General features: G+C 39.3%; 2 protein-coding genes, 1 non-coding gene and 1 pseudogene across 3 annotated transcripts; all 4 read left to right on the top strand.

Moving 5' to 3' along the window:
* Nucleotides 1-10,155: 10,155 nt before the first annotated feature.
* LOC145599846 (small nucleolar RNA R71) lies at nt 10,156-10,262 on the top strand. Its single transcript, XR_014104103.1, has one exon. It is a non-coding gene; the product is annotated as a small nucleolar RNA R71 (small nucleolar RNA).
* A 4,745-nt stretch (nt 10,263-15,007) lies between these two features.
* LOC145599319 (pathogenesis-related 5 protein Cup a 3-like) lies at nt 15,008-15,732 on the top strand. The gene has a single exon (XM_081655718.1). The coding sequence runs from the start codon at nt 15,048-15,050 to the stop codon at nt 15,726-15,728; it is 681 nt and encodes a 226-aa protein (XP_081511844.1). The 5' UTR covers nt 15,008-15,047; the 3' UTR covers nt 15,729-15,732.
* Nucleotides 15,733-18,740: 3,008 nt separating this feature from the next.
* Nucleotides 18,741-19,617, top strand: LOC145597972 (pathogenesis-related 5 protein Cup a 3 pseudogene; annotated as a pseudogene).
* A 2,608-nt stretch (nt 19,618-22,225) lies between these two features.
* On the top strand, nt 22,226-23,066 carry LOC145597423 (alpha-amylase/trypsin inhibitor-like). The gene has a single exon (XM_081653583.1). It carries the CDS (start codon nt 22,285-22,287, stop codon nt 22,972-22,974), a length of 690 nt encoding a protein of 229 aa, XP_081509709.1. The 5' UTR covers nt 22,226-22,284; the 3' UTR covers nt 22,975-23,066.
* The last annotated feature ends 485 nt before the right edge of the window (nt 23,067-23,551 follow it).

The raw sequence follows: 23,551 nt of genomic DNA, 5'->3' as shown, positions 1-23,551 counted from the left end.
ACACTTAACGGCCGATGAGATACTCTTCTGTTGTAGGCTCTTGACATTCTTTCTTTAAATGCAGCTGACTTAACTGCTGCTTTTTCTCTTAGCTTTGGAAAAAAATCTAAATGTTGTCGTAGGAGTAAATCATTTTGGTCCTCACAGTAATGCTGAATCCTAAATTTCGGCAACCCGACTTCTGCTGGTATGACTGCCTCTGTTCCAAAAACTAGAGTATAGGGTGATTCACCTGTGGCTTCTCTTACTGTTGTCCTGTTTGCCCATAATATCTCTGGTATCAAATCTGCCCACAAACCCTTTGCATCTTCGATCTTCTTCTTAATTGCCGTTACTATTTGCTTATTTGCTGCTTCTGCCTGGCCGTTAGACTGTGGATGGCATACTGCTGCATAGGCAAATTTCACCTTGTACATCGTTAAGAGATCTTTGACTGGCTTACAGTCAAATTGGGTTCCATGATAAAAAAACCATCGCCATTGGCAGCCCAAACCTTGTGAAGATGTTTTTCCATATAAACTTCTTCACTTCCGATGCCGTTATCTTCGCTACCGGTTAATAGGCCGTCGTTGAACCTACCAAAGAATAAGTCCTATCTCGGTCTCACTAGCTAATAGCAAGGGTAAGAAAGGGTCGAACCCAAGAGAGGCGTTGAATCAACCACCGAAATACTACCGCATAAATAAGCTAAGTGAAGTCAAAGTTGGTTTGGTTTGGTGTAACAAGTACTAGTTCCGGTTAACTAAACCTAGGGGAAATTAACAGTAATTAGGGGATTCTAGGGCTCGGGTTATACCACTCAACTTCATCACAAATCACGATTAGCATGTATAAACAAGGTAAAATAAGGGGTAAAATAGGGGAAATCATCTAAAGCACCCAACTACTCTCTCAAGCTAAAGGGATTACTTGAATCATGAATACAACCTACTCTCGTGGTTACAAAGCATAAAACAAGTGTTAAAGCATAATCACGATGACAAAAACATTCCCTTGACTAGAAATTCCTATTCTCATGGCATTTCAAGTCAATCAAGCATAAGGGAGCTAACTCAAGTTCATCTCTCGATCCTTCGTTGAGAAAGCTTGGATAATAGTTCTAGCAATGGCCATATACAAGAACTAAGCAATTAAACCACTTAAGCTCAACTTATTAACACCCAACAAGTACCAAATTAGCACATGCAACAAGTAATTAGTGACTACATCGAGGGTTTTACCCAAACCCTAGAAAATTAGACTACTCGCAATCCATGGAGATTAAAGCAATTAAGGATTTCAAACAACTCATGAACATAATTAAACTAAGAATTAAGCTAATTAACAATCTAAACATACAAGAATCAAGCAAATAATTAACAACAAAGCAAGAAGAAATAAGGGAAAAGAGTAGAAAAAATATTACTAGAAGCTTGAACTTGAATATCAATGGTGGAGCTTGTCTTCTACAATGATTGAGATTGAAAATATCAAGCTAATAATTAAATTCTAACTAATGATTTGAGAGTATTTGTGTTTCTACAATTACAAACTAAGAGGAAGCACTAAAAACTTAAAATGCCGTACAATAGAGTCTAAGGGGGTATTTATATGACCCTCCAATAAAAAGGACGGAGAAAACAAGAGTCGGGATTTTCTGCAGGTGCGCACGGACGTGCCAGGGGTGGCACGGACGTGCAGCCAAGGTGGCACGGACGTGCCACCCTAAGCACGGACGTGCAGATTTGGGCAGTAGCTCAGATTTGGCCAGGCTAACTGCACGACCGTGCAGTTTATGGCACGGACGTGCTGGCTAAGATGCACGGACGTGCTGAAGCCTTGCACGTCCGTGCCAAATCGGGCAGTAGCTTGGTTTGGCTGGGACTGTCCTGCACGGCCGTGCAGGACATGGCACGTCCGTGCAGGGTCTTCTAGGCCCTTCTCTTCACATTTTCCTTGATTTTGCTCCATTGTCACGGCTTCTATCCTTGGTTTATCATCCATATGCCTCAAATGATCGTTTATTTGGACCTACAATCTCAACATAAACACTAGCAACCCGTGAAGCAAGGGATACACAAAAATTGAATGAAAATAGGATAGAAGTGGACCAAAATGCCAATATATCGAGTAAACAAGGCTCAAAATCACCCTAAAATCATATCAAATAACAAGTTATCAAATCCCCCCAAGCTAAGTTTTTGCTAGTCCTCGAGCAAAACAAACATGTTTAATCAAGAAGGAAGATTACTTGCTAATGATCAAACCAATGAGAGAAAACACAAACACAAATCCGCATGGCAAGAGCCATAAACACTTTTAGCACAAGTGAAAGCAATTTAAACCCCTAAGTCGCCTAAGAGGACGAGTTTTTATCTTGTGAGGGTTTCCCTTGAGCTTAACCCACAACTCATACAAACCACATCAACAAACATAGCAAATTGTTGCTCTCAAAGTGGTCAAAACACACAAAACCAATATTTGTATTGCCCAAGTCAACTCATCGGGATACAAAACACAAGTAGGACAAGTGAGCAACTTTCAAGAATTACCATTCATACAAATGTGTACATGAGTTAGGGGTAGAGAGGCGAACTAAGCAAGGTTGCACTAGGATACTTCGTTATACCTCTTACTAGTTCATTAGAGCACGTCTAGATATTCCAAAGTTGCAAAGCCCTCTTTCGGTTATAAAACGGAAAAATGCAAGTCCACCTCCCAAAATGCACTCCCAAGCCCTTTCAACTACGCTCTAATTCGGGAATTTACACAAGAAAAATCAAAATAGATAGTGTGTGGGAGGCATCCACAAATTGACCTCTAGGATAGAAAAAGTGAAAACTTTGGGAATTTTGGGGGAGTTTTTGACTTCTCCAACCTTTTTCTATTTTTTTTCTATTTTTTTTTTCTTTCATTCATTCATTGCCCTCGCCTCTTTTAACTTTGAGCGGCTCTTTCTTTTATTCGAAACATGTGGCTTATTATGCCACTTATTACACAAGATATACATAGAACTAATTCCCTAGTAGAGTTTCGTTTCGGGGAGGAAGGGAGACACACCAAGGGCACAAGGGACCGCAATTTGATTCAAACATATCCTACTTTGGGCAAATCTGACAATATCCTATGCTAGACGTGCAATTGATCATTCATCGGTTTTCATTTCATATACACTAGCGCAATCAAGATTAATAAGCCTCTAAATGACCCCAACTGTTGCACACACCCTTCTTAAAAGAACTTTTACTCATCACTCAAGAGTCAAGCAAGCAAATCATATAAGCATCGTCATTTGAGTCTCATCCAAGGGCTAATTTTTCGGTTTTTTTTTTTTTTTTTTTTTTTTTTTTTTTTTTTTTTTTTAGAAAGCAAGAGAAGAATGCGAGTTAGGAGAACTAAGCTAAGCATAAAAAAAAAAGTATTCACACATTAAGAGATTTGGATTTAGGGCGTTGGATTTCAAAGGGAGCAAATTTGGATGTTAAGGGGTTTGGATGTTAGGGGAAGGAACAAACAACATGCAAGGTAATCACCAATCAAGCACAAACAAGAACCAATCAAACAGAACCAAAGAGAGAGACTCCCCCCAAGCTATCATAAACATTGTCCCCAATGTTAAAACAATAAAAGCACAAGAAAGGGGAAAAAGAGACTAACTCATTGGTTCGGTCCTCCTTGGGAGCTTGAGCCCCCGGGGTACCAATGTCGGTAGACATTTCGGAACTCACCCAATTCCGACCGAAGTCCTTCGAAGCTTGTCCTCATGTTGTCGTAGGAGGACCTCATATCTTTGTGAGACTTTCTCATAGTCTCGAACTCGGTGGTCATCCGGTTGAACCCTTGGTTCATCAAATGCATTTGCTGCTCGAAGGTGAGGGGTGGGTTGCCCTCACCCATGCCTTGACCTTGGTACCCTTGTTGGTACCCTTGTTGGTGATCGTATTGTTGTTGTTGTTGGAATTGTTGTTGTGGAGGTTGTTGCTGCTCTCCTTGCTCTTGCTCCTCTTCATCGTCTTCATCGCCGGGAGCCCAATCGTGGTCTCTCTCGAAGATCCAGTTGGTCTCGTCGTAGATGAAGGTCCGCTCCGGGTCGGGGAGGTAGGCGTAGGACCGGCCACTCACGTGCCACAGGTAGGGGTGTGGCCCCTTGACGTCCTCCACCCACCTCATTGTCCTTAGCGACTGCATATCAATCCGCGTCGCTCCTGGGCAAACCTGCTGATCTGCAAAATCAAGATTAAGAGCAGCAGCAATAATAGTGATCATACCACCTATGGTGATATTACCGGACCCAGTGGCAACATCCTCAAGGTGGTCTACAAACCAGGACCCTACATCTAAGGCCGAACTACCCATACTCAAGTGCCATAGGAAGTGAAGCTCCCTAGTGGACACTACCCCCGAACTGTCACCTCTAGCGAACGTCATGTTCGCTATGGTGCGCTGTGACAACCTAAATGCGGGGTGGATAATGGCCGTGGCCTTATCGGTCCTGGGGTTGTAGTTAAAGAGGCCGGTGATCTTCCTCCAAAACTCACCTGCGTTATAGCTACGGGGTGGCCTATCCTTTGCCCCAATGGTTCCGTTCGTAGGCCACCCGAACGCTTGGTTCACCCTATTGATGGTCATGGTATGGGTGGTGTTCATGAGTTGGAAGGTGATACGGCGGGGGTTCCTAGTTGTGTCCCGTTGGACTTGGAGGGTGGAGAGGAATTCAAGAGTTAATCTCTTGTAGGTTAAGGCATGTAAGTCTAGCCAACTACCTAGGCCACATCCCTCGAATAACATTCTAATGTCTTCCCCCACCCCTAGGGACTCGGCTACCTCCTCATTGTAGAACTTGGTCGACCTAATTCTCCTCCTACTATTTCTTAGAAAGTTGTTTGCAAAAGTTTCGTCATTGAAGATTATTCCCATTGTATCCACTTGTGGTGGACCAACGGGAGGAGGAGGAGAAGGGTTGCGGTACCTAGCGTCCGTGTTTCTAGGTCGATTTCTTCTAGACATGGTCGGATTTATGCAATGCAATCAAAAAAACCACAACCAAATAATCAACACAATAAACACACAATAGGCACTAGGTCCACTAACACAACCAAAGCTCAAACAAGGCCAATAATTACAACACAATCAAGCCAAGCTCTAAGTCTCCCACCTAAGAAAATTGAATCACCAAGCAACTAATACTTAATCCAATCACAACCACAACAATTCTAATATCAAAATTATGCACTAGAATCAACAAATCCAACACAACAATTTACTCAAACAAGCATGCCTTGTCATGTATGAAAATTAATTCCTCAACCTCACTTGCAAAAATCCAATTCTCAAAACACACCAAATTTCATTCAAACTCAATAATACTTGGCAATTATCAATTATCAATCACTCATGACCAATTTTAACAAATTTTGTCAACCAAATTCAAGCAAAAGTTCAAGGATTCAAGCAAAAAAATAGTAAAAGGGAGGAACGATTATACCGAGCTTATCGTGGGTGTAAAACCCGCAAATGAACCTCTCTTGCCTTCCTTTTTGCTTGCTTGACAACCAACTTCAACCAATTGCCCCAAAATTTACTCACAAAGAAAACCCCCAAATCAATTTTTTTCAAGTAAGGGTTTGAGCTTTTGGGTGATTTTTGGGGTTAAATGTGATAAAAGTGGTAGTAGTTTGTGAATTTGTTGAAATGGAGTGAAGATTTTTGTAAAATTTTTATAATTTGAGTGACAAATTGAGTGTTTGTTGGAATTTGAGTGAGTTGGGTTGAAGAGAAGAGGGGTTTTTTAGAGAGAGAGAGGAGTGAGAATCGTGGGATGAATAAGGGGAATGAGGAAATATTTTTTTTTTGTTAAAATCCGTGGCTTTTACAACCAAAATCGAGGCTGCACGGACGTGCCAAATTTGGCACGGACGTGCAGTTTCGATCAGAATTTTAAAAAAATGTTCCTGCCTGATTTGGCACGGACGTGCTGGATTTGGCACGTCCGTGCCAAATTGCGAAGCCCCGTATAGAGTTCCTGCCTGATTCTGCACGGACGTGCGATGTTCTGCACGTCCGTGCGGACCTGATGCTGCACTTTTTTTTCTTTTTTTTTTTCTTTTTTTTTTTTACTATAATAGTAAGGCATAATAATAATAATAAAATTATTATTATCACCATTATTATTATTATTATTATTATTATTATTATTATTTATTACTTCACTTTCACAAAACCTTTTCTTGCTTCACTTTTCATCAACACCTAAAAAAAAATTGAGAGAAAAGTTAGTAATAGTAAGAGTGATGGAAATTAAGTAATAGTTATGAGAGAGAGAGTTGAGGAACTCGGGTTGCCTCCCGGAAGCGCTCTTTTAACATCACTAGCTTGACGACATTGCGGGATCAATGAAAGTTGGGAACATCAAACTCATCAAGGTGAACAACCTTGGCTTCCTCATGCACAAAACCGTCAAAGTATGCCTTAAGCCTTTGGCCATTTACTTTGAACGGTTCACCATTGTCATTTGAGATTTCTATCGCTCCATATGGAAATACTTTCTGAACGGTGAAAGGTCCACTCCATCTTGACTTGAGCTTACCCGGAAACAACTTCAATCGGGAATTGAATAGTAGGACCTTGTCACCTACCTTAAACTCCCTTTTGCTGATATGCTTGTCATGCCAAGCCTTGGTCTTTTCTTTGTAGATCCTCGCATTCTCATATGCATCCAACCTTATTTCTTCCAAGGCGTGGAGGTCAAGCAACCTCTTCTCACCGGCGCTTTGAAGGTCAAAATTCAAAGTTTTGATAGCCCAATGAGCCCGATGCTCAAGTTCTACCGGCAAGTGGCATGACTTCCCATAAACAAGCTTGTATGGTGTGGTGCCAATAGGAGTTTTGAACGTTGTACGGTAGGCCCATAGAGCATCATCAAGCCTTGTAGACCAATCTTTCCTAGACCTATCCACCGTTTTCTCAAGAATCATTTTTATCTCCCGGTTTGAAATTTCAGCTTGACCACTTGTTTGGGGGTGGTAAGACAATGACACCTTGTGCCTCACACCATATTTCTCGAGGAGAGCTTGAAAGGATCGCTTTGCAAAGTGTGAACCTCCATCACTAATCACAGCCCGGGGCACTCCAAACCTTGGGAAAATTACTCTTTTAAAGAGCTTGACCACAACCTTAGCATCATTAGTAGGAGATGCAACCGCTTCCACCCACTTTGACACGTAATCCACGGCCACTAGAATGAACTTGTTCCCAAAAGAGCTCGGGAAAGACCCCATGAAATCGATGCCCCATACATCAAAAATTTCAAGTTCAAGGATGTTGTTCAAAGGCATTTCATTCCTTTTTGAAATATTATCGGTTCTTTGACACCGGTCACAAGCTTTCACCACGCCCCACACATCTTTGAACATGGTTGGCCAAAAGAAACCACATTGCAATATTTTTGCCAAGGTCTTGTTAGCACTCATATGTCCTCCACAAGGTGAAGAGTGACACATTGTGATAACATCTTCAATTTCATTATCCGGGACACACCTTCTAAAAAGTCCATCAACACCTTGTTTGAAAAGCAAGGGGTCGTCCCAAAAGTATTGACGGACATCATGAAGAAACTTCCTTTTTTGTTGATAAGAGAGGTCGGGAGGAAGAATAGAGCAAGACAAGTAGTTTGCAATGTCCGCAAACCATGGTGCCGGTGCTTCGAGAATAGCGAATAGTTGATCATCCGGGAAAGAATCGTCGATTGGCAAGTTATCAAGATCACCTACAAAGATAAGCAATCGTGAAAGATGATCGGCCACAACATTTTCGGCACCCTTCTTGTCTCTAATCTCAATATCATAGTCTTGTAAGAGCAAAACCCACCGTATCAACCTTGGCTTCGGTTCTTTCTTTGACAAGAGGTACTTCAAGGCTGAATGGTCGGTGAAGACTATAACTTTAGACCCCAACAAGTAAGATCTAAACTTCTCGATTGCATGAACAATAGCTAGAAACTCTTATCAAAATTTGACTATGTGATGCTAGTCTTTCCAAAATTTGATGCATGCATATAGTAGGACTTATCCCCTTAATGTCATCAATTTTATAACCAATGACACCCCTATACTCCCTTAGAACATCTAGGAGTTTCCCAAGAGAGGTGTCATCAAGCTTAGCATTGACAATAACGGGATAACTCTCACTATCATCGAGAAAAGCATATTTAAGTAAAGGAGGAAGGGGTTTAATTTCAACCTTATGAGGAGGCGTAGTCCTCTCCTCTTTTACCTCCACATTAAGCACTTCCACTTTCATTTTGTTGTGGACTAAAGGTTGGTTGAGCAAAAGATCGTACCCCCTTGTTTCTTCATCTTCCTCAACTAAGCCTCCCGTTAGGATAGCTTGTAAAGGATCTCCTTCAAACAAATTCTCTTGGAACTTCTCCAAGTCTCTTTCCAAAGCATCAACTCTATGAACTTCATCATACAATGGTTTTTTCAATGCTTGTGGGAATGAAAATGATATTTTCTCATCTCCCACATTCAAGGTCAACCTTCCTTGTTTCATGTCAATCACCACTCCCGCGGTGTTCAAAAACGGTCTTCCCAAGATTAGGAGCACCGTAGTATCTTCTTCCATTTCCATTACCACAAAATCGCATGGCACAAACACTCTTCCAACTTGAACCGGCACATCTTCAAGAATTCCCAAAGGTAGCCTAACCGTGCGGTCGGCCAATTGTAAGGACATTCTTGTTGGCTTCAAGTCTCCAACCTTCAAACTCTTGGCAATTGAGTAGGGCATCAAGCTTACACTTGCCCCAAGATCACATAAAGCATCCATAGCTTCCATATCTCCAATCTTCACCGGTATCGCATAGCTTCCCGGGTCACCAAGCTTTTGAGGAAGCTTGTTTTGAATGATTGCACTCACCTCCTTAGGAAGGGAGATGGTTGCACTCTCTTCAAGCCTACTCTTGTTGGATAGAAGGTCCTTCAAAAACTTTGCATAAGTAGGCATTTGTGACATGGCATGAAGAAAGGGGATGTTCACTTGAAGTCCTCTCATGACTTCAAGAAAATTTGAAAACTTCTCATTCAATTTCTTTCTACAATCCTATGAGGGAATGGAATTGGAGGCTTGATACTCTCATTGGGGGTTTTTCTAATCTTTCCTCATCTCCCTCACTTTCTTTTATGACTTCCTCGTCACTCTTTTGTTGCTTCTTTTTCCCAACATCAACTAATTCATTTTCAAAATCATCCTCATTCCTCACCACCACTCCCTCATCACTCTTTTGAGGCTCCTCTTCACTCATGACCGGCCCCTCATAACCTCTTCCCGACCTCAAGGTAATGGTCTTAGCTTGCTCCTTTGGGTTCACCACCGTTGAACTTGGGAAGTGACCGCTAGGATTTGAGGATGAACTCCCAACTTGTTGTGCTATTTGTGCCAATTGATTCTCAATTATCTTGTTGTGTGCTTGAAGTTGTTGGATGTTTGCTTGCATATCCGCATTGCTTCTTCCTTGTTGTGCAATGAAGGTCTCAAGTGCGGCTTCAAGACTAGAGTTTTGAGGAGGTGGGGGAGCGGGTTGGTTATATTGTTGCCTTTGTTGGTCTTGGTTGGGATGGCGATATGGAGCTTGTCGGTTTTGAGAGTGAGGTTGGTTGTAGTGGTTTTGGGGTTGGTTTTGGCTTTGATTGTAGCTATTTTGTAGGGGCCCTTGGTTTTGTTGCTTCCATCCCGTGCCTTGTTGGGGTTTCCAACCTTGATTGTAGGATTGGGGGTATGGCTCATTTCTTTGCCCAATTGCCGCCGCTTGCTCTTGGTTGGTTGAGTTGCAATAAGAGGACATATGATCGTTTCCTCCACAAGTCTCACAAGACATGACTTGTTGTGAGGAAAAGCTTGGAGATGTAAGAGTGGCTTGATCTAGCTTATGAGCTAGCATGTCAAACTTTGATGCAATAAGGTCTATTGCACTAAGATCATGGATTCCGGCCTTCTTTACTTGAGGTTGCCTTCTATCACCCCCATATGCGTAGTGCTTAGCCACTTCTTCAATCATTTTATAGGCTTCATCCACCGATAGCTTTTTAAGGCTACCACCGGCCCCATTATCAAGATTGGCTCTTGAAGTAGGAGTAAGACCATCATATATAAAAGCTTTGAACAATGATCCATGATGTAAAACCATGGTGTGGGCATTTTCTAGTGTAGTCCTTGAAACGCTCCCAAGCTTCACTCAAAGTCTCATCAATCTCTTGGTTGAAATTGGTGATTTTCCTCTTTAGCTCGGCGGTCTTTTCGGGTGGACAATACTTTCCAAGGAAAGCTCTAGTGACTTCATCCCATGTTGTCAGTGATCCTTCTTCTACCGTTCTCAACCAATGCTTTGCCTTGTCACGGAGGGAGAATTGAAACATGTGCATACGGATGAACTCTTCCGTAATGTTGTTTTGCTTGATGGCGGTGCACAATTCGAGAAAGTTGTCCAAATGAGCAAAAGGACACTCATGAGAACTCCCACCAAATTGATCACCTTGTATCATACGGATGAGTTGAGGCGATAGCTCAAAATTGTTTGCATTAGTGGTGGGGAGACGTATGCCACTCCGAAGTGTGAAGGCATTGGGGTGGTCATAATCTCGTAGCAATGGTGGAGGAGGATTGTCTTCTCCCATGTTCTCTTCTTCGTTGGTTGAAAAGATTTCTTCCGGATCCGAATCCGAATACATAATGGAGAACTCAGGTGTGCCTTGCAAAAGTCTCCTGACGGTTCTCAAAGTCCTATTTAGCTCCAGATCAACGGGAATAAGCGGTGATTGCTTACTCTTCCGTGTCATGCAAAGTCAAACAAAGCTAAGAAAAACGTTAGCAATGACTATCACAAGGTGAAAACACAAATATACAAAAATAAATAAGAAAAATTATGATACAGAAATTCACACACTTAGACTCATTCAACAATAATACATTCAATGTGACTTTGCCTCCCCGGCAACGGCGCCAAAAATTTGATAGGCCGTCGTTGAACCTACCAAAGAATAAGTCCTATCTCGGTCTCACTAGCTAATAGCAAGGGTAAGAAAGGGTCGAACCCAAGAGAGGCGTTGAATCAACCACCGAAATACTACCGCATAAATAAGCTAAGTGAAGTCAAAGTTGGTTTGGTTTGGTGTAACAAGTACTAGTTCCGGTTAACTAAACCTAGGGGAAATTAACAGTAATTAGGGGATTCTAGGGCTCGGGTTATACCACTCAACTTCATCACAAATCACGATTAGCATGTATAAACAAGGTAAAATAAGGGGTAAAATAGGGGAAATCATCTAAAGCACCCAACTACTCTCTCAAGCTAGAGGGATTACTTGAATCATGAATACAACCTACTCTCGTGGTTACAAAGCATAAAACAAGTGTTAAAGCATAATCACGATGACAAAAACATTCCCTTGACTAGAAATTCCTATTCTCATGGCATTTCAAGTCAATCAAGCATAAGGGAGCTAACTCAAGTTCATCTCTCGATCCTTCGTTGAGAAAGCTTGGATAATAGTTCTAGCAATGGCCATATACAAGAACTAAGCAATTAAACCACTTAAGCTCAACTTATTAACACCCAACAAGTACCAAATTAGCACATGCAACAAGTAATTAGTGACTACATCGAGGGTTTTACCCAAACCCTAGAAAATTAGACTACTCGCAATCCATAGAGATTAAAGCAATTAAGGATTTCAAACAACTCATGAACATAATTAAACTAAGAATTAAGCTAATTAACAATCTAAACATACAAGAATCAAGCAAATAATTAACAACAAAGCAAGAAGAAATAAGGGAAAAGAGTAGAAAAAATATTACTAGAAGCTTGAACTTGAATATCAATGGTGGAGCTTGTCTTCTACAATGATTGAGATTGAAAATATCAAGCTAATAATTAAATTCTAACTAATGATTTGAGAGTATTTGTGTTTCTACAATTACAAACTAAGAGGAAGCACTAAAAACTTAAAATGCCGTACAATAGAGTCTAAGGGGGTATTTATATGACCCTCCAATAAAAAGGACGGAGAAAACAAGAGTCGGGATTTTCTGCAGGTGCGCACGGACGTGCTAGGGGTGGCACGGACGTGCAGCCAAGGTGGCACGGACGTGCCACCCTAAGCACGGACGTGCAGATTTGGGCAGTAGCTCAGATTTGGCCAGGCTAACTGCACGGCCGTGCAGTTTATGGCACGGACGTGCTGGCTAAGATGCACGGACGTGCTGAAGCCTTGCACGTCCGTGCCAAATCGGGCAGTAGCTTGGTTTGGCTGGGACTGTCCTGCACGGCCGTGCAGGACATGGCACGTCCGTGCAGGGTCTTCTAGGCCCTTCTCTTCACATTTTCCTTGATTTTGCTCCATTCTCACGGCTTCTATCCTTGGTTTATCATCCATATGCCTCAAATGATCGTTTATTTGGACCTACAATCTCAACATAAACACTAGCAACCCGTGAAGCAAGGGATACACAAAAATTGAATGAAAATAGGATAGAAGTGGACCAAAATGCCAATATATCGAGTAAACAAGGCTCAAAATCACCCTAAAATCATATCAAATAACAAGTTATCACCGGTTCTGCCTCAATCCACTTTGTGAAGTAGTCAATTCCCACTATCAGAAATTTCCTTCCACCCGTGGCCGATGGGAACGGGCCTACTATATCCATTCCCCATTGGGCGAAAGGGATAGGATTTAATATCGGAGTCAGATCATTAGGGGGCAAGTTGATAACTGGGGCAAACTTTTGACACTTCTCGCATTTTTTAACATAAGCCATTGCATCTGCATTCATCGTCGGCCAGTAGTACCCCCTTCTCATTGCTTTTCTGTATCGTTCCAATTTTATCAGATGTCTTCTCTACTCTCATTATTGATACTATCTTCTTGAGTATCTTCCTCCCCTAAAACCGAGTTAACTGCTGAGTCATGAACAGGAGATGACGGGCCTTCCTGGGGATTTACAGGGATCTCAGCTCCTTGTTCTTCTTCGGAAGAACTCACAACTTGTCCTTGACCGGGCCTTTTACTGGACTCAGCCGCCTTTGCGGCTTCGGCAACCCTAGCGGCTTCGGCAGCCCTAGCAGCTTTGGCAACCTCAGCGGCTTCACGGGCAGCGGCTCGAGGCTGATAACTGGTACTCTTTACCCTTGGCATGGTGTTTATACCTATATTGCCAACGTTAGTGCCGTATTGATTAAAATACCGTCTCCCAGCAAAGCTGCGTAAGTGATAACGGACACTAACAGACTCAACGTCAAGAATTTCGGTATCAGCAGGGATATCAGGGTTAGTAGGGTGATAAGCAATTTCACGATGAGCAATGGTCCTATGTATCATAAAAGCGCGTTTTTCTTCTTCAGAAGATAACGTCTCAAACGGGTAATCTATATTATCAGAAAGAGAGGATGAATTACCCTGATTACTACCGGTTTCTTTGCCTAAAGACTGCCTAATTAAACGACGCCTAGCAGTACTAAGGTTAGGAAAGTTCTCTTCAACACTATCTTCAGACATTTAATTAAAAATAAGAAAATAAAAACAGCATGCAAAATCAAGGGTTAGGGTACGACAATACCTTCGATGAAAATCGCTGATTTAGTGTCTTTAAATGATAAGAAACGATGAAGAAGGAGAGCACGCCTGAAGTACTGAAGTGCGCAAACCGAAAACAAAGAAGGGAAGAAAGGTAGGAACTTTGGTCGAAAAATTTAGCTCTGGGAGAAAACTTAGAAAAAATGCAAAGTAAAGAGAAAATGGCGTTATTTTGATCTAAAAAGGGGAAACTGAATGGCCAGTTGAAGTGAAAGGCGGTTCAGAGATCCGACGGTTCCCGATCGATAAGTAATTTCAAAAAGCAGCGGCAGGATTTATGACACGTGTAAAATTTTCCCGCTCACCTAAAAAAAAAAAACGGTTACACTACCATAACGTGCACATTGTAACAAGTAGACCTTGTCTGCTATCGGCATACAAGGTCACTTGGGGAGGAAAACGGAGTTTTTCGCTCCCAGGTATTTTGTAACAAGTAGACCTTGTTCGCTATCGGCATACAAGGTCACTTGGGGGGGAAAACGGAGTTTTTTGCTCCTTTATAACAAGTAGACCTTGTCTGCTATCGGCATACAAGGTCACTTGGGGGGGAAAACGGAGTTTTTCGCTCCTTTGTAGCAAGTAGACCTTGTTCGCTATCGGCATACAAGGTCACTTGGGGGGGAAAACGGAGTTTTTCGCTCCTTTGTAACAAGTAGACCTTGTCTGCTATCGCCATACAAGGTCACTTGGGGGGGGGGGGGAACGGAGTTTTTCGCTCCTTTGTAGCAAGTAGACCTTGTCTGCTATCGGCATACAAGTTCACTTCGGGGGGAAGAACGGTTAAAAGCCAATAATAATGCAAATGGATGCAGTACGGGATTATAGTACAAAAATTGTCCTCTTACAAAAATAATAATAATAAAATAGTAATAAAAGTAATAAATAAGAATAAGTCTTCTCAGCAAAAGAATATAGAGATTAAAAAAATAATAAATATATAGAAGCAAATCTTCTCAGCAAAAGATGTGAGTCTCTGATGTATTATCAAGCTTCGTCTGGTAATGTGTCTGAGTATAAGCCAAGCGAGTATAACGAGCTGCGACAACGGCAAGGTCAGTAATAAAGTTTTGTTAACGCACAGTGCTTGACAGAGTATAATGAAACGTTGTCACAATGAAATTTCCAACATAACGTTGGCATTAATTACACTCTCTCTCTTTCTCTACTTTCTCTCTCTTACTTATCTATTTCTCTTAAACACTTTCTGACTTTGTCATCGGAGTGGTTATCCCCGGACCACCCCGGGGTTAGCTAACTTCCTCTCATTGTGTAGGTTCTCAGCTTGTCGATAGGAGTATCAGAATCTCAGATCCGAATTCTTGGAGAAGTCAGGTTCAGACAGAAACACTATATAAACCAAATCATCTCAGCTCTTTAACACACAAGCAATCAAGAAATCAAAAATCCAAACTTCATTGAATAAGCAAGCCTTCCAAGATGAGCCCCTCCTTAAAATCCCTCCTCGTTTCCTGCCTCCTAATCGTCGTAATTTCCACACCCATCCACGCAACCACATTTACAGTTAAAAACAACTGCGGCTACACCGTGTGGGGTGCTGCAACACCCGGTGGTGCAAAGGAAATGCCCTCCGGTGACACATGGAGTTTCAATGTCGATCCCAACACGGCTAGTGGCCGTGTTTGGGGCCGTACCGGGTGCGTGTCTAGTGGGTCCAACAGCCTTACGTGCACCACAGGACAATGTGGTGATGGGCTATTCGACTGCGGTACAAACTCTGGGAGACCCCCATTAACCATAGCAGAGTATACTTTCACAAGCACACAGGATTTCATAGATGTATCCTTGGTTGATGGTTTTAATGTACCCATGAATTTTAAGGCTGTTAGTGGATGCGACAAAATCGCCTCTTGCGCGGCTAATGTCAACGACCAGTGTCCTTCCGACCTTAAGGTTGATGGTGGGTGTTTAAGCGCTTGCAATAAGTACAATACTGATCAATATTGTTGTAGGAACCAATATGCAAATAATTGTCCCCCAAATAACTACTCCATGATTTTTAAGAATTTGTGCCCTCAAGCTTATAGTTATGCTAAGGATGATGTAAACACCTTTGGTTGCCCTCATGGTAGCAACTATGAAGTTACATTTTGTCCTTGATGTATAAATTGATATTAGGGGGTATGTGCTCCTTATATAGTTTATCTAGTACGTATGTTGTATGTACTATATCTATATTAAATGAATAAATGGAATGTTATCCTATTGTATTAATCTTGCTTTCGATAATGTGTCTCTAACGCTAAGTTTTTGTTTTTTATTTAAACACGTTGCTATTGGATCGGGACATATTATTACACGTAAACAATTGTAGTTACACAGGTTAAACCGTTAGAGGGGGGGGGGGGGGGGGGGCGATAGTTGTACACTGTGTGGGACGGAGTAAGGGCCCCTCTCACCTCCTACGAGTCGTCCGGAGCGCTACCAGTCTATTTCTTCTTCTGCTTGTCCGCTGGGTGGGATAATGGACTCCCCACCCTCAAGTGGTAAGAAACAAATTCTCTAATTATTTGCTTCAAGGTCATAAGGTCGCTCAAACAAGCAATATTGAGTTCTTGCGTAAACTATATATAATAAAATAATTTACAAAGATATCAACCCGAGCAATCGACCAGAATGCTCATAGATGAAATTTGGCAACATTTTGACAACCGACATGGTCGTATTTGTTTCAAAATAGGAGAACATTTTATATACACATGGGTGCACATACGTCCCATATGTTGCTTATTAGATATAGTTTTGCTCATTTTAAAATAAAAATGTATCAAATGAGTAAAATAAAAATGGATACACCAAACACCCGAATGGCTGAATGTATATAAAAATATACTTCCAATTAGCTAGCACCAAAGTGGATATATAACCGCTGGGCCTAATGGACTCAAGTGCAACACTAGAGACTAGTGGGCTGATACATATGTGGGTGCAACTAATGGATCACTCAACTTCAAATTTTCAGTCACTTTACTGTGTCCATAACATCTAACAAGGCTCATCTTAAAATTAATTGCCTATAAAGGTGGAGTAGCAAAGTAGCAATTAAACATGTTTTAGTTACCCTTTCACTTATTTAAGAGATTTTAGTAAGGGTGATTTTTCTGTGTGGCTGGCCACACCAGGGTTATTAGGTCAGGGATTACTCGAGTTACTCCTAACCGAGTAATTTAACCCTTCAAATAACCCCTGACCGAGTAATCCATCGAGTAACGCCTTCAATAACCCCTATGATCGAACCCCTTAGATAACCCTGATCGAGCCCCTCAAGTAACCCCTGATCGAACCCTTCAAGAAACTCATGGCCACATAGTGAGGCTAGCTACATATAAAAATTTAGTAATGCGTCTAATTGACTCTAAATTTGAACCTTTTTTCTTTCTAATGTGTAAATCGATTGTTCAAGAATTTACTATCGGGTGACGATGTTTATTGACAATTCATGTAAGCCTCATATGTGTAATAAACTAATTAGTGTTAGGTCCGGGTGATGCCCCGAGTTACTTTCATGATAAAAATCTTTTTTAATATTTAATTTTTATTGAATGACATGTAATATGGTAATAGCTTAGTGACTAACACGGTGGATTTTAAACATGAGGTCGTGGGTTCAAATCTTGTAAGAACCATATTTCTAGACATGAAATAAAAAATCGGATTAAATGAGGAGAGTGCCACGTGACACCTAAACTTCTTTAGGAACACTGTATTACGAAGTATTATTAATTAGTTAAGCCATTACTGTCTCTATTTTTTTAATGACTATTTACATTTAAGGGAATCGTCTAAATTTTTCTCAACATAGAAAAAAAAAATCATAATCATGTAGTATTATTTGATTCATCTTAATAAGATAATCAATTAACAAATAATCCATGTCTATGTCGTTCCCCAAATAAAAGTATTATAAAATCAAATAAGTATATCAAATTAATTTTTTTTTTGGTGTTTCACCCGGTTCACCCTATGGGTTAATCCAGATTCGGGATCAGTTTTGGGTGTTTTAGGTTCCAGTCCCCTCCCAATTGTTGTTGTGGGGGGGGGGGGGGGGGAGGGGGCGAACATAGGGCTGAGCAAAACTACCTGAAAAACCAAAAACTCGAAACACCGATCCGTAACCAATCTGAAAATTAGGGTACCTGATCCGATAACCATAACGGATTGGGTACCCGTTCCGATAATTTGTTATCGGGTATGGTTATGGGTAATCATTTTAAAATTAACGGTTACCCGATCCAATAAGCATTGTTTTTGCTTTTTTTTCCCTAGCTACTTAAATCTGTTAATATAAATCTAAACTTTTACTTTACTTCATAAAATCAACGATCAGTAATAGTATTAATAATTTGGTCAAGATCATATGGCATTGTTTTTAATTAGTTGTAAATTATATCATAATAATTACATAATTAAGTTTAATTATCATTATTGGATATCTTATTGGGTACCCGATAACCGATCCGAAAATCCGGGTACCCGAAGTCCGCTACTCGAACTTATCGGTTCCGGTTATGGGTATCTTTTTTAGTGATTTTGGTTATCGGGTACACGAACCGTTAGTACTAACGGTACAGGTACCTGTCCCATGCTCACCCCTAGACTCGAACACGAGTCCTTCCTATCAAATGCAGCCCCAATTACCACTGCACTAATAACAAATTGGTACATCAAATTAAAAATTAATGATAATACTCATCATCCGTAAATAAGTGTAAATATAATTTTACATTTGTGCAAAAATCTGGCAACACTTATTTCATATACTACGTAATTAGAATTTTACATTTGTGCAAGAACTAGTCGTACATACTTAATTTTGAAAATAATTTCATAGGAGGAAATGACAATTGATCTTCGCTCCGCTATCGTTTACAATAATTACAGGAAGTGAGGAACTGTCTAAGAGACTAAGAGTCCTTCATTCAAGGGCACTGATCATATTGGAGGTCCTATGCAAACTCTTAAACGTAAAATGTACGCATTACATTTAAGCTTTGATCGCAATTTCAATTTTTCATACACTATGTATTTTGAAAAAAAATGTTCAAATTTGTGACTTGTACCCAATCTTGTATGACTTTTCTTTCCCTCTTTTCCTATATAAACCAATTATCTCAACTCTTAAACACACCATCAACAAATCAAAAATCCAAACTTCAATTCATTCAATAAGCAAGTCTTCCAAGATGAGCCCCTCCTTAAGACCCCTCCTCATTTCCTGCCTCGTAATCATCCTAGCTTCCGCAATCTCCACACCTATCCGCGCAGCCACCTTTACAGTTAAAAACCAATGTGGCTACACCGTGTGGGGTGCTGCAACACCCGGTGGTGCAAAGGAAATGCCCTCCGGTGACACATGGAATTTCAATGTCGATCCCAGCACGTCTGCTGGCCGTGTTTGGGGTCGTACCGGATGCACCTCCAGTGGGTCCAACAGCCTTAAGTGCACCACAGGAGACTGTGGTGGTGGGCTATTCAACTGCGGTACAAACTCTGGGGCACCCCCACTTACCATAGCAGAGTATACTCTAACAAACACACAGGATACCATAGATATATCTTTGGTTGATGGGTTTAATGTACCCATGAGTTTTAAGGCGGCTAGTGGATGCGACAATACCCCTTCTTGTGCTGCTAATGTTCTCAATTCGTGTCCTTCCGACCTTAAGGTTAATGGTGGGTGTTTAAGCGCTTGCAATAAGTACAATACTGATGAATATTGTTGTAGGAACCAATATGTAACAAATTGTCCCCCAAATAAATACTCCATGATTTTTAAGAATTTATGCCCTCAAGCTTATAGTTATGCTAAGGATGATCAAACTAGCACCTTTGTTTGCCCTCATGGTACCAACTATGTAGTTACATTTTGTCCTTGATGTATAATATAAGGGCGTATGTACTCCTTATATAGTGTATCTATATAGTATATACAGTATGTTGTTGTACTATATATTAAATGAATAAATGGAAAGCTATTCTATTGTATTAATCTTGTATTCAATAATGAATAATGTGTCTCTATGGTAAGAAGCAATAAACTCTTTAATTTGCTTCAAGGTCATTAGGTGAAACTAGCATTATCGAGTTTTCACGTAAACTATACTATTAACCCGATTCATGGGAAATTAAACCGGCTAGAAATCACCAATTAAAAATTTAAAATTGAATAGATCTGAATTTTTATCGGACTGTCTGTGACTTGTACCCAAGGTTGAGCTGACCTTAGCTTAACAACTCAATCCTAAAATGAAACAAACTGAACCCGACCTTGAATTACTTAAATTTAGGGAAAATAAGTTTGAAACCGATGGATTTGTCAAAAAATCTGTGACCCATTCATTATACACAAACCATATATCTATAAACCGTGACTCATTTAACATGAGTCATTTACAACCTATAACCATATTTAAATCAACCTAAAGCTCAGTAAAGCCCAACCCAATTTAAAATACATTAAGGCACAAAAGCCCCAAATTATGCCTTATACAATATACAGTTATACTTGATTTCCAATAATCTGTGCATCTACTTTAATAAGTCCTCGTAGGTTTCAGCATTTGATTCCGAGCATTTTTTACTTAAGTTATCAATAGTTATAATACAGTAAAATCAGTATAATTTATGCTTAGATGATTTTATCATACTCCGTAATATATACCAAATTACTAATTCATTAGTACCAATAAATGCAAAAATAAGAATTTTGTTTTTGTTGGTATTAATATTAACTATTTAGATAAAACTTAACATCAACATTATTATATTCATTAATGATTAAGCTATAGGCTCAGAATTTCTCTTTTATAGTTTTATACTCCACCAAATGTTGAATACTTCAATATTTATTTTGTAGTGAGCTACTGAGCGTGTTTCTTTCTTCACCTTAAAATTTTAGATATATATGACTGGAATTTTGTTGTAACTAGTGTTGATTAAATAAATTGATTGAATTCTTTCAAAAAAAAAATAAATAAATAAATTGATTGAATTTAATAGATATATATCAACTACTAATTCCACTTCTTAATTTAGTATTGTGACATCTTGTAAAATTCATTTAATTGTATGCTTTAATATTTCAATAATAGTTTGAATATGTTAGGAAGGTTATAAATTTCAAATAGAGTAGTTTTTTATTACTTTGACATAAAAATAAATATTAAAAATTAGCAAATTAATTAATATTTCTAATAATCTTTAACTATCGACTATACATTATTAGAAATATTAAAAATTAATAAATTTATTTATTAAAAAATACTACGTATAAGTTAATTGTACGGAGTATTAGTAGATCAACTTGGACCAATAACATTACACTCCCATCTTTTTTTTTTTTTTTTTTTTTTTCCCAACAACCTTAACTTTTACTAATCCAGTAATCCAACAATCTCAAGTACGAAGTATGTCGTACCATTTATTTTATTAATAACAAATTAGTACAAACCCAGATTAAGGGCCTGTTCTCTTACGTTGATATTCAGTTCAGTTCAGTTCAGTTCAGTTCAGCTGAGTTCAGTTCAGTTCAGTTCAGTTCAGTTCAGTTTAATTCAGTTCAGTTCAGCTCCTAATTTCCTTCTCTTATAAAATATTCATTTCAGTTCAGTTCAGTTCAGTTCACTTCAGCTAAGCTCAGTCAATGAGAACATGCCCTAAGGGAGAGAAATTTAAGAAGAATAATTAATTGTGAGAAAAGTATGTACATACACAATTATCATTACGTCAGGAAACTTCCAACAAACTCTCTTGATATTGTGCTTGTAACAAACTCACAAATATCTAGTCAGCCACTCAGCCGATACTTGGGCTGTAATCATAAATAGCTTAACAAAGTATTACAGTAGTTAAATATGAATTTGTCAATCAAATTAACGTATAATAGCGTAAATAATATCAAAATGTTAAAATAAAGAAGAACACAACTAAGAATATAACTAGTAAACAAGGAAAAGAGAGTGAAGGAAAGCTCAAGTGGTTAAAGACTTAAAGCTTTCCTCCTGATTGACCCCTGTCCTTGTAGCTCTCTGAACACCAAAAAAACAAGTAATCAAGAAAAAAACAAACACATCAAAATTCTATAATTGATTTAATTTTTTTTTTTTTTATGTAGGTCTAGCTTATCATTATGTAATTAAATTGCCTTAAGTATGATCTATAGTTTAAATTAACATAAAATTTCTATCTAGGATGACTTAGAACACCCTAGTAACCAGAAGTGCAAGCTACCAGAAATTATGACTATCATATGATGTGTAGTATTAATAATTGAATATAACGTAGTATAAACGATCGATCGCTAAAGTCTAGTCAATACTGGTGAGCGCATCAAGTCGGTATGTCCATAATTAGCTTCAAAATAAATGTCCATCACACAATACTACAATATTTTGTAAAATGACCTTTCATTTGACCTTGACTTAATGTTACATCGATCTTCCTCAAAAAAAAAAAAAAAAAAAAAAAAAAAATAGAAAACGTACTACACGTATTATTACTCCAATATCTACATAGGCCTCCACAATTTTCTTTGGATATTTCGATCAATTGTGACTTTTCTTCCCTTCTTTTCCTATAAAACTAAAACAATCAGAACCAAAAACACACAATCAACAAATAAAAAGATCCAAACAAATTTCTTTTCAGTCTTTCCATCATGATCCCCTTGAAATCACTCTCCATTTTCCTCCTCTTTGTAGTCCTTGTTTCCCTTATCTCCACATCCACCCATGCAGCCACCTTTACAGTAAAAAACAACTGCCCTTACACTATTTGGGCCGGTGCAGTACCCGGTGGTGGCAAACGTATGAATACTGGTGACACGTGGATTGTCACCGCCAACCCTGGCCAGACCGGTGGCCGAATTTGGCCCCGTACTGGGTGCACACCCAATGGGGCCAACGGGCTCAAGTGCATCACAGGAGACTGTGGTGGGGTACTCCAATGCACAGCTTATGGTACACCCCCTAACACCTTAGCCGAATATGCCTTAAAACAATTTAACAACTTGGATTTCTTTGACATTTCCTTGGTTGACGGGTTCAATGTGCCCATGAGTTTCTTGCCCGTAAATGGTTGCAGCAAAGGACCCACTTGCAATGCTGACCTTATCGGGCCATGCCCTGCTCAGCTTAAGGCACCGGGTGGGTGTAACAACCCGTGCACCGCGCTGAAAGATGATAAATATTGTTGCATTAATAGTTTTAAGGATAATTGTCCTGCAACAGATTTATCAAGGTATTTTAAGGGTAAGTGCCCAGATGCTTACAGTTATCCTAAGGATGATGCTACTAGCACTTATACTTGCCCTTCTGGTACCAATTACCAAGTTACATTTTGTCCTTGATTCAAGCTAAAAGTGTTGTACACTTGTATTATCATGAATAAATTAAATAATGGAATGTTATCCTAATAAATACGAAGTACTTTTATTTACAATGCATAAACCATTTTGATTTTCACAATTACCAACTAATCATTGCTAATGATTGTTTTTTTATTATTATTTATTTATTATTTATTTAGCCTTTGTTTTGAAGTACCAAATAAAATTACTTAAATGAGCAATCCAAATAACTGTATAACTAAATTACGTACTATGAAGTATGAACAATTGAACATGAATCAATTAAATAACCTATAACATGCGTTGTTTAATTTATTTGCTAGCCACAATTCAACCGAGTACATCATAACATTATTGGCTTAGGATGAACTTAAGTGCTAGATGGGCCTCCTGTGCAGTAGCCACCATATTTATTATTATTATTATTATTATTATTATTATTTTGAGATTTATTGATATCAATAACTAAAATTTATGTGTTAAATGTTCTTTGTGTGAAATACTGAAATGTCTTACATAATACAGTACATGATATCTTGTTTTATATATATATATATATATATATATATATATATAT

This window comes from Chenopodium album, chromosome 20 (genome assembly GCF_948465745.1).
Source record: "Chenopodium album chromosome 20, dcCheAlbu1.1, whole genome shotgun sequence".
Classification (NCBI taxonomy): Eukaryota; Viridiplantae; Streptophyta; class Magnoliopsida; order Caryophyllales; family Amaranthaceae; genus Chenopodium; species Chenopodium album.
This window is presented reverse-complemented; position numbering and strand designations above follow the sequence as displayed.

Bases quoted from the DNA above. Each gene is read 5' to 3' on its own strand.
- LOC145599319 (XM_081655718.1), top strand. From the start codon at position 15,048: ATGAGCCCCTCCTTAAAATCCCTCCTCGTTTCCTGCCTCCTAATCGTC.
- LOC145597423 (XM_081653583.1), top strand. From the start codon at position 22,285: ATGATCCCCTTGAAATCACTCTCCATTTTCCTCCTCTTTGTAGTCCTT.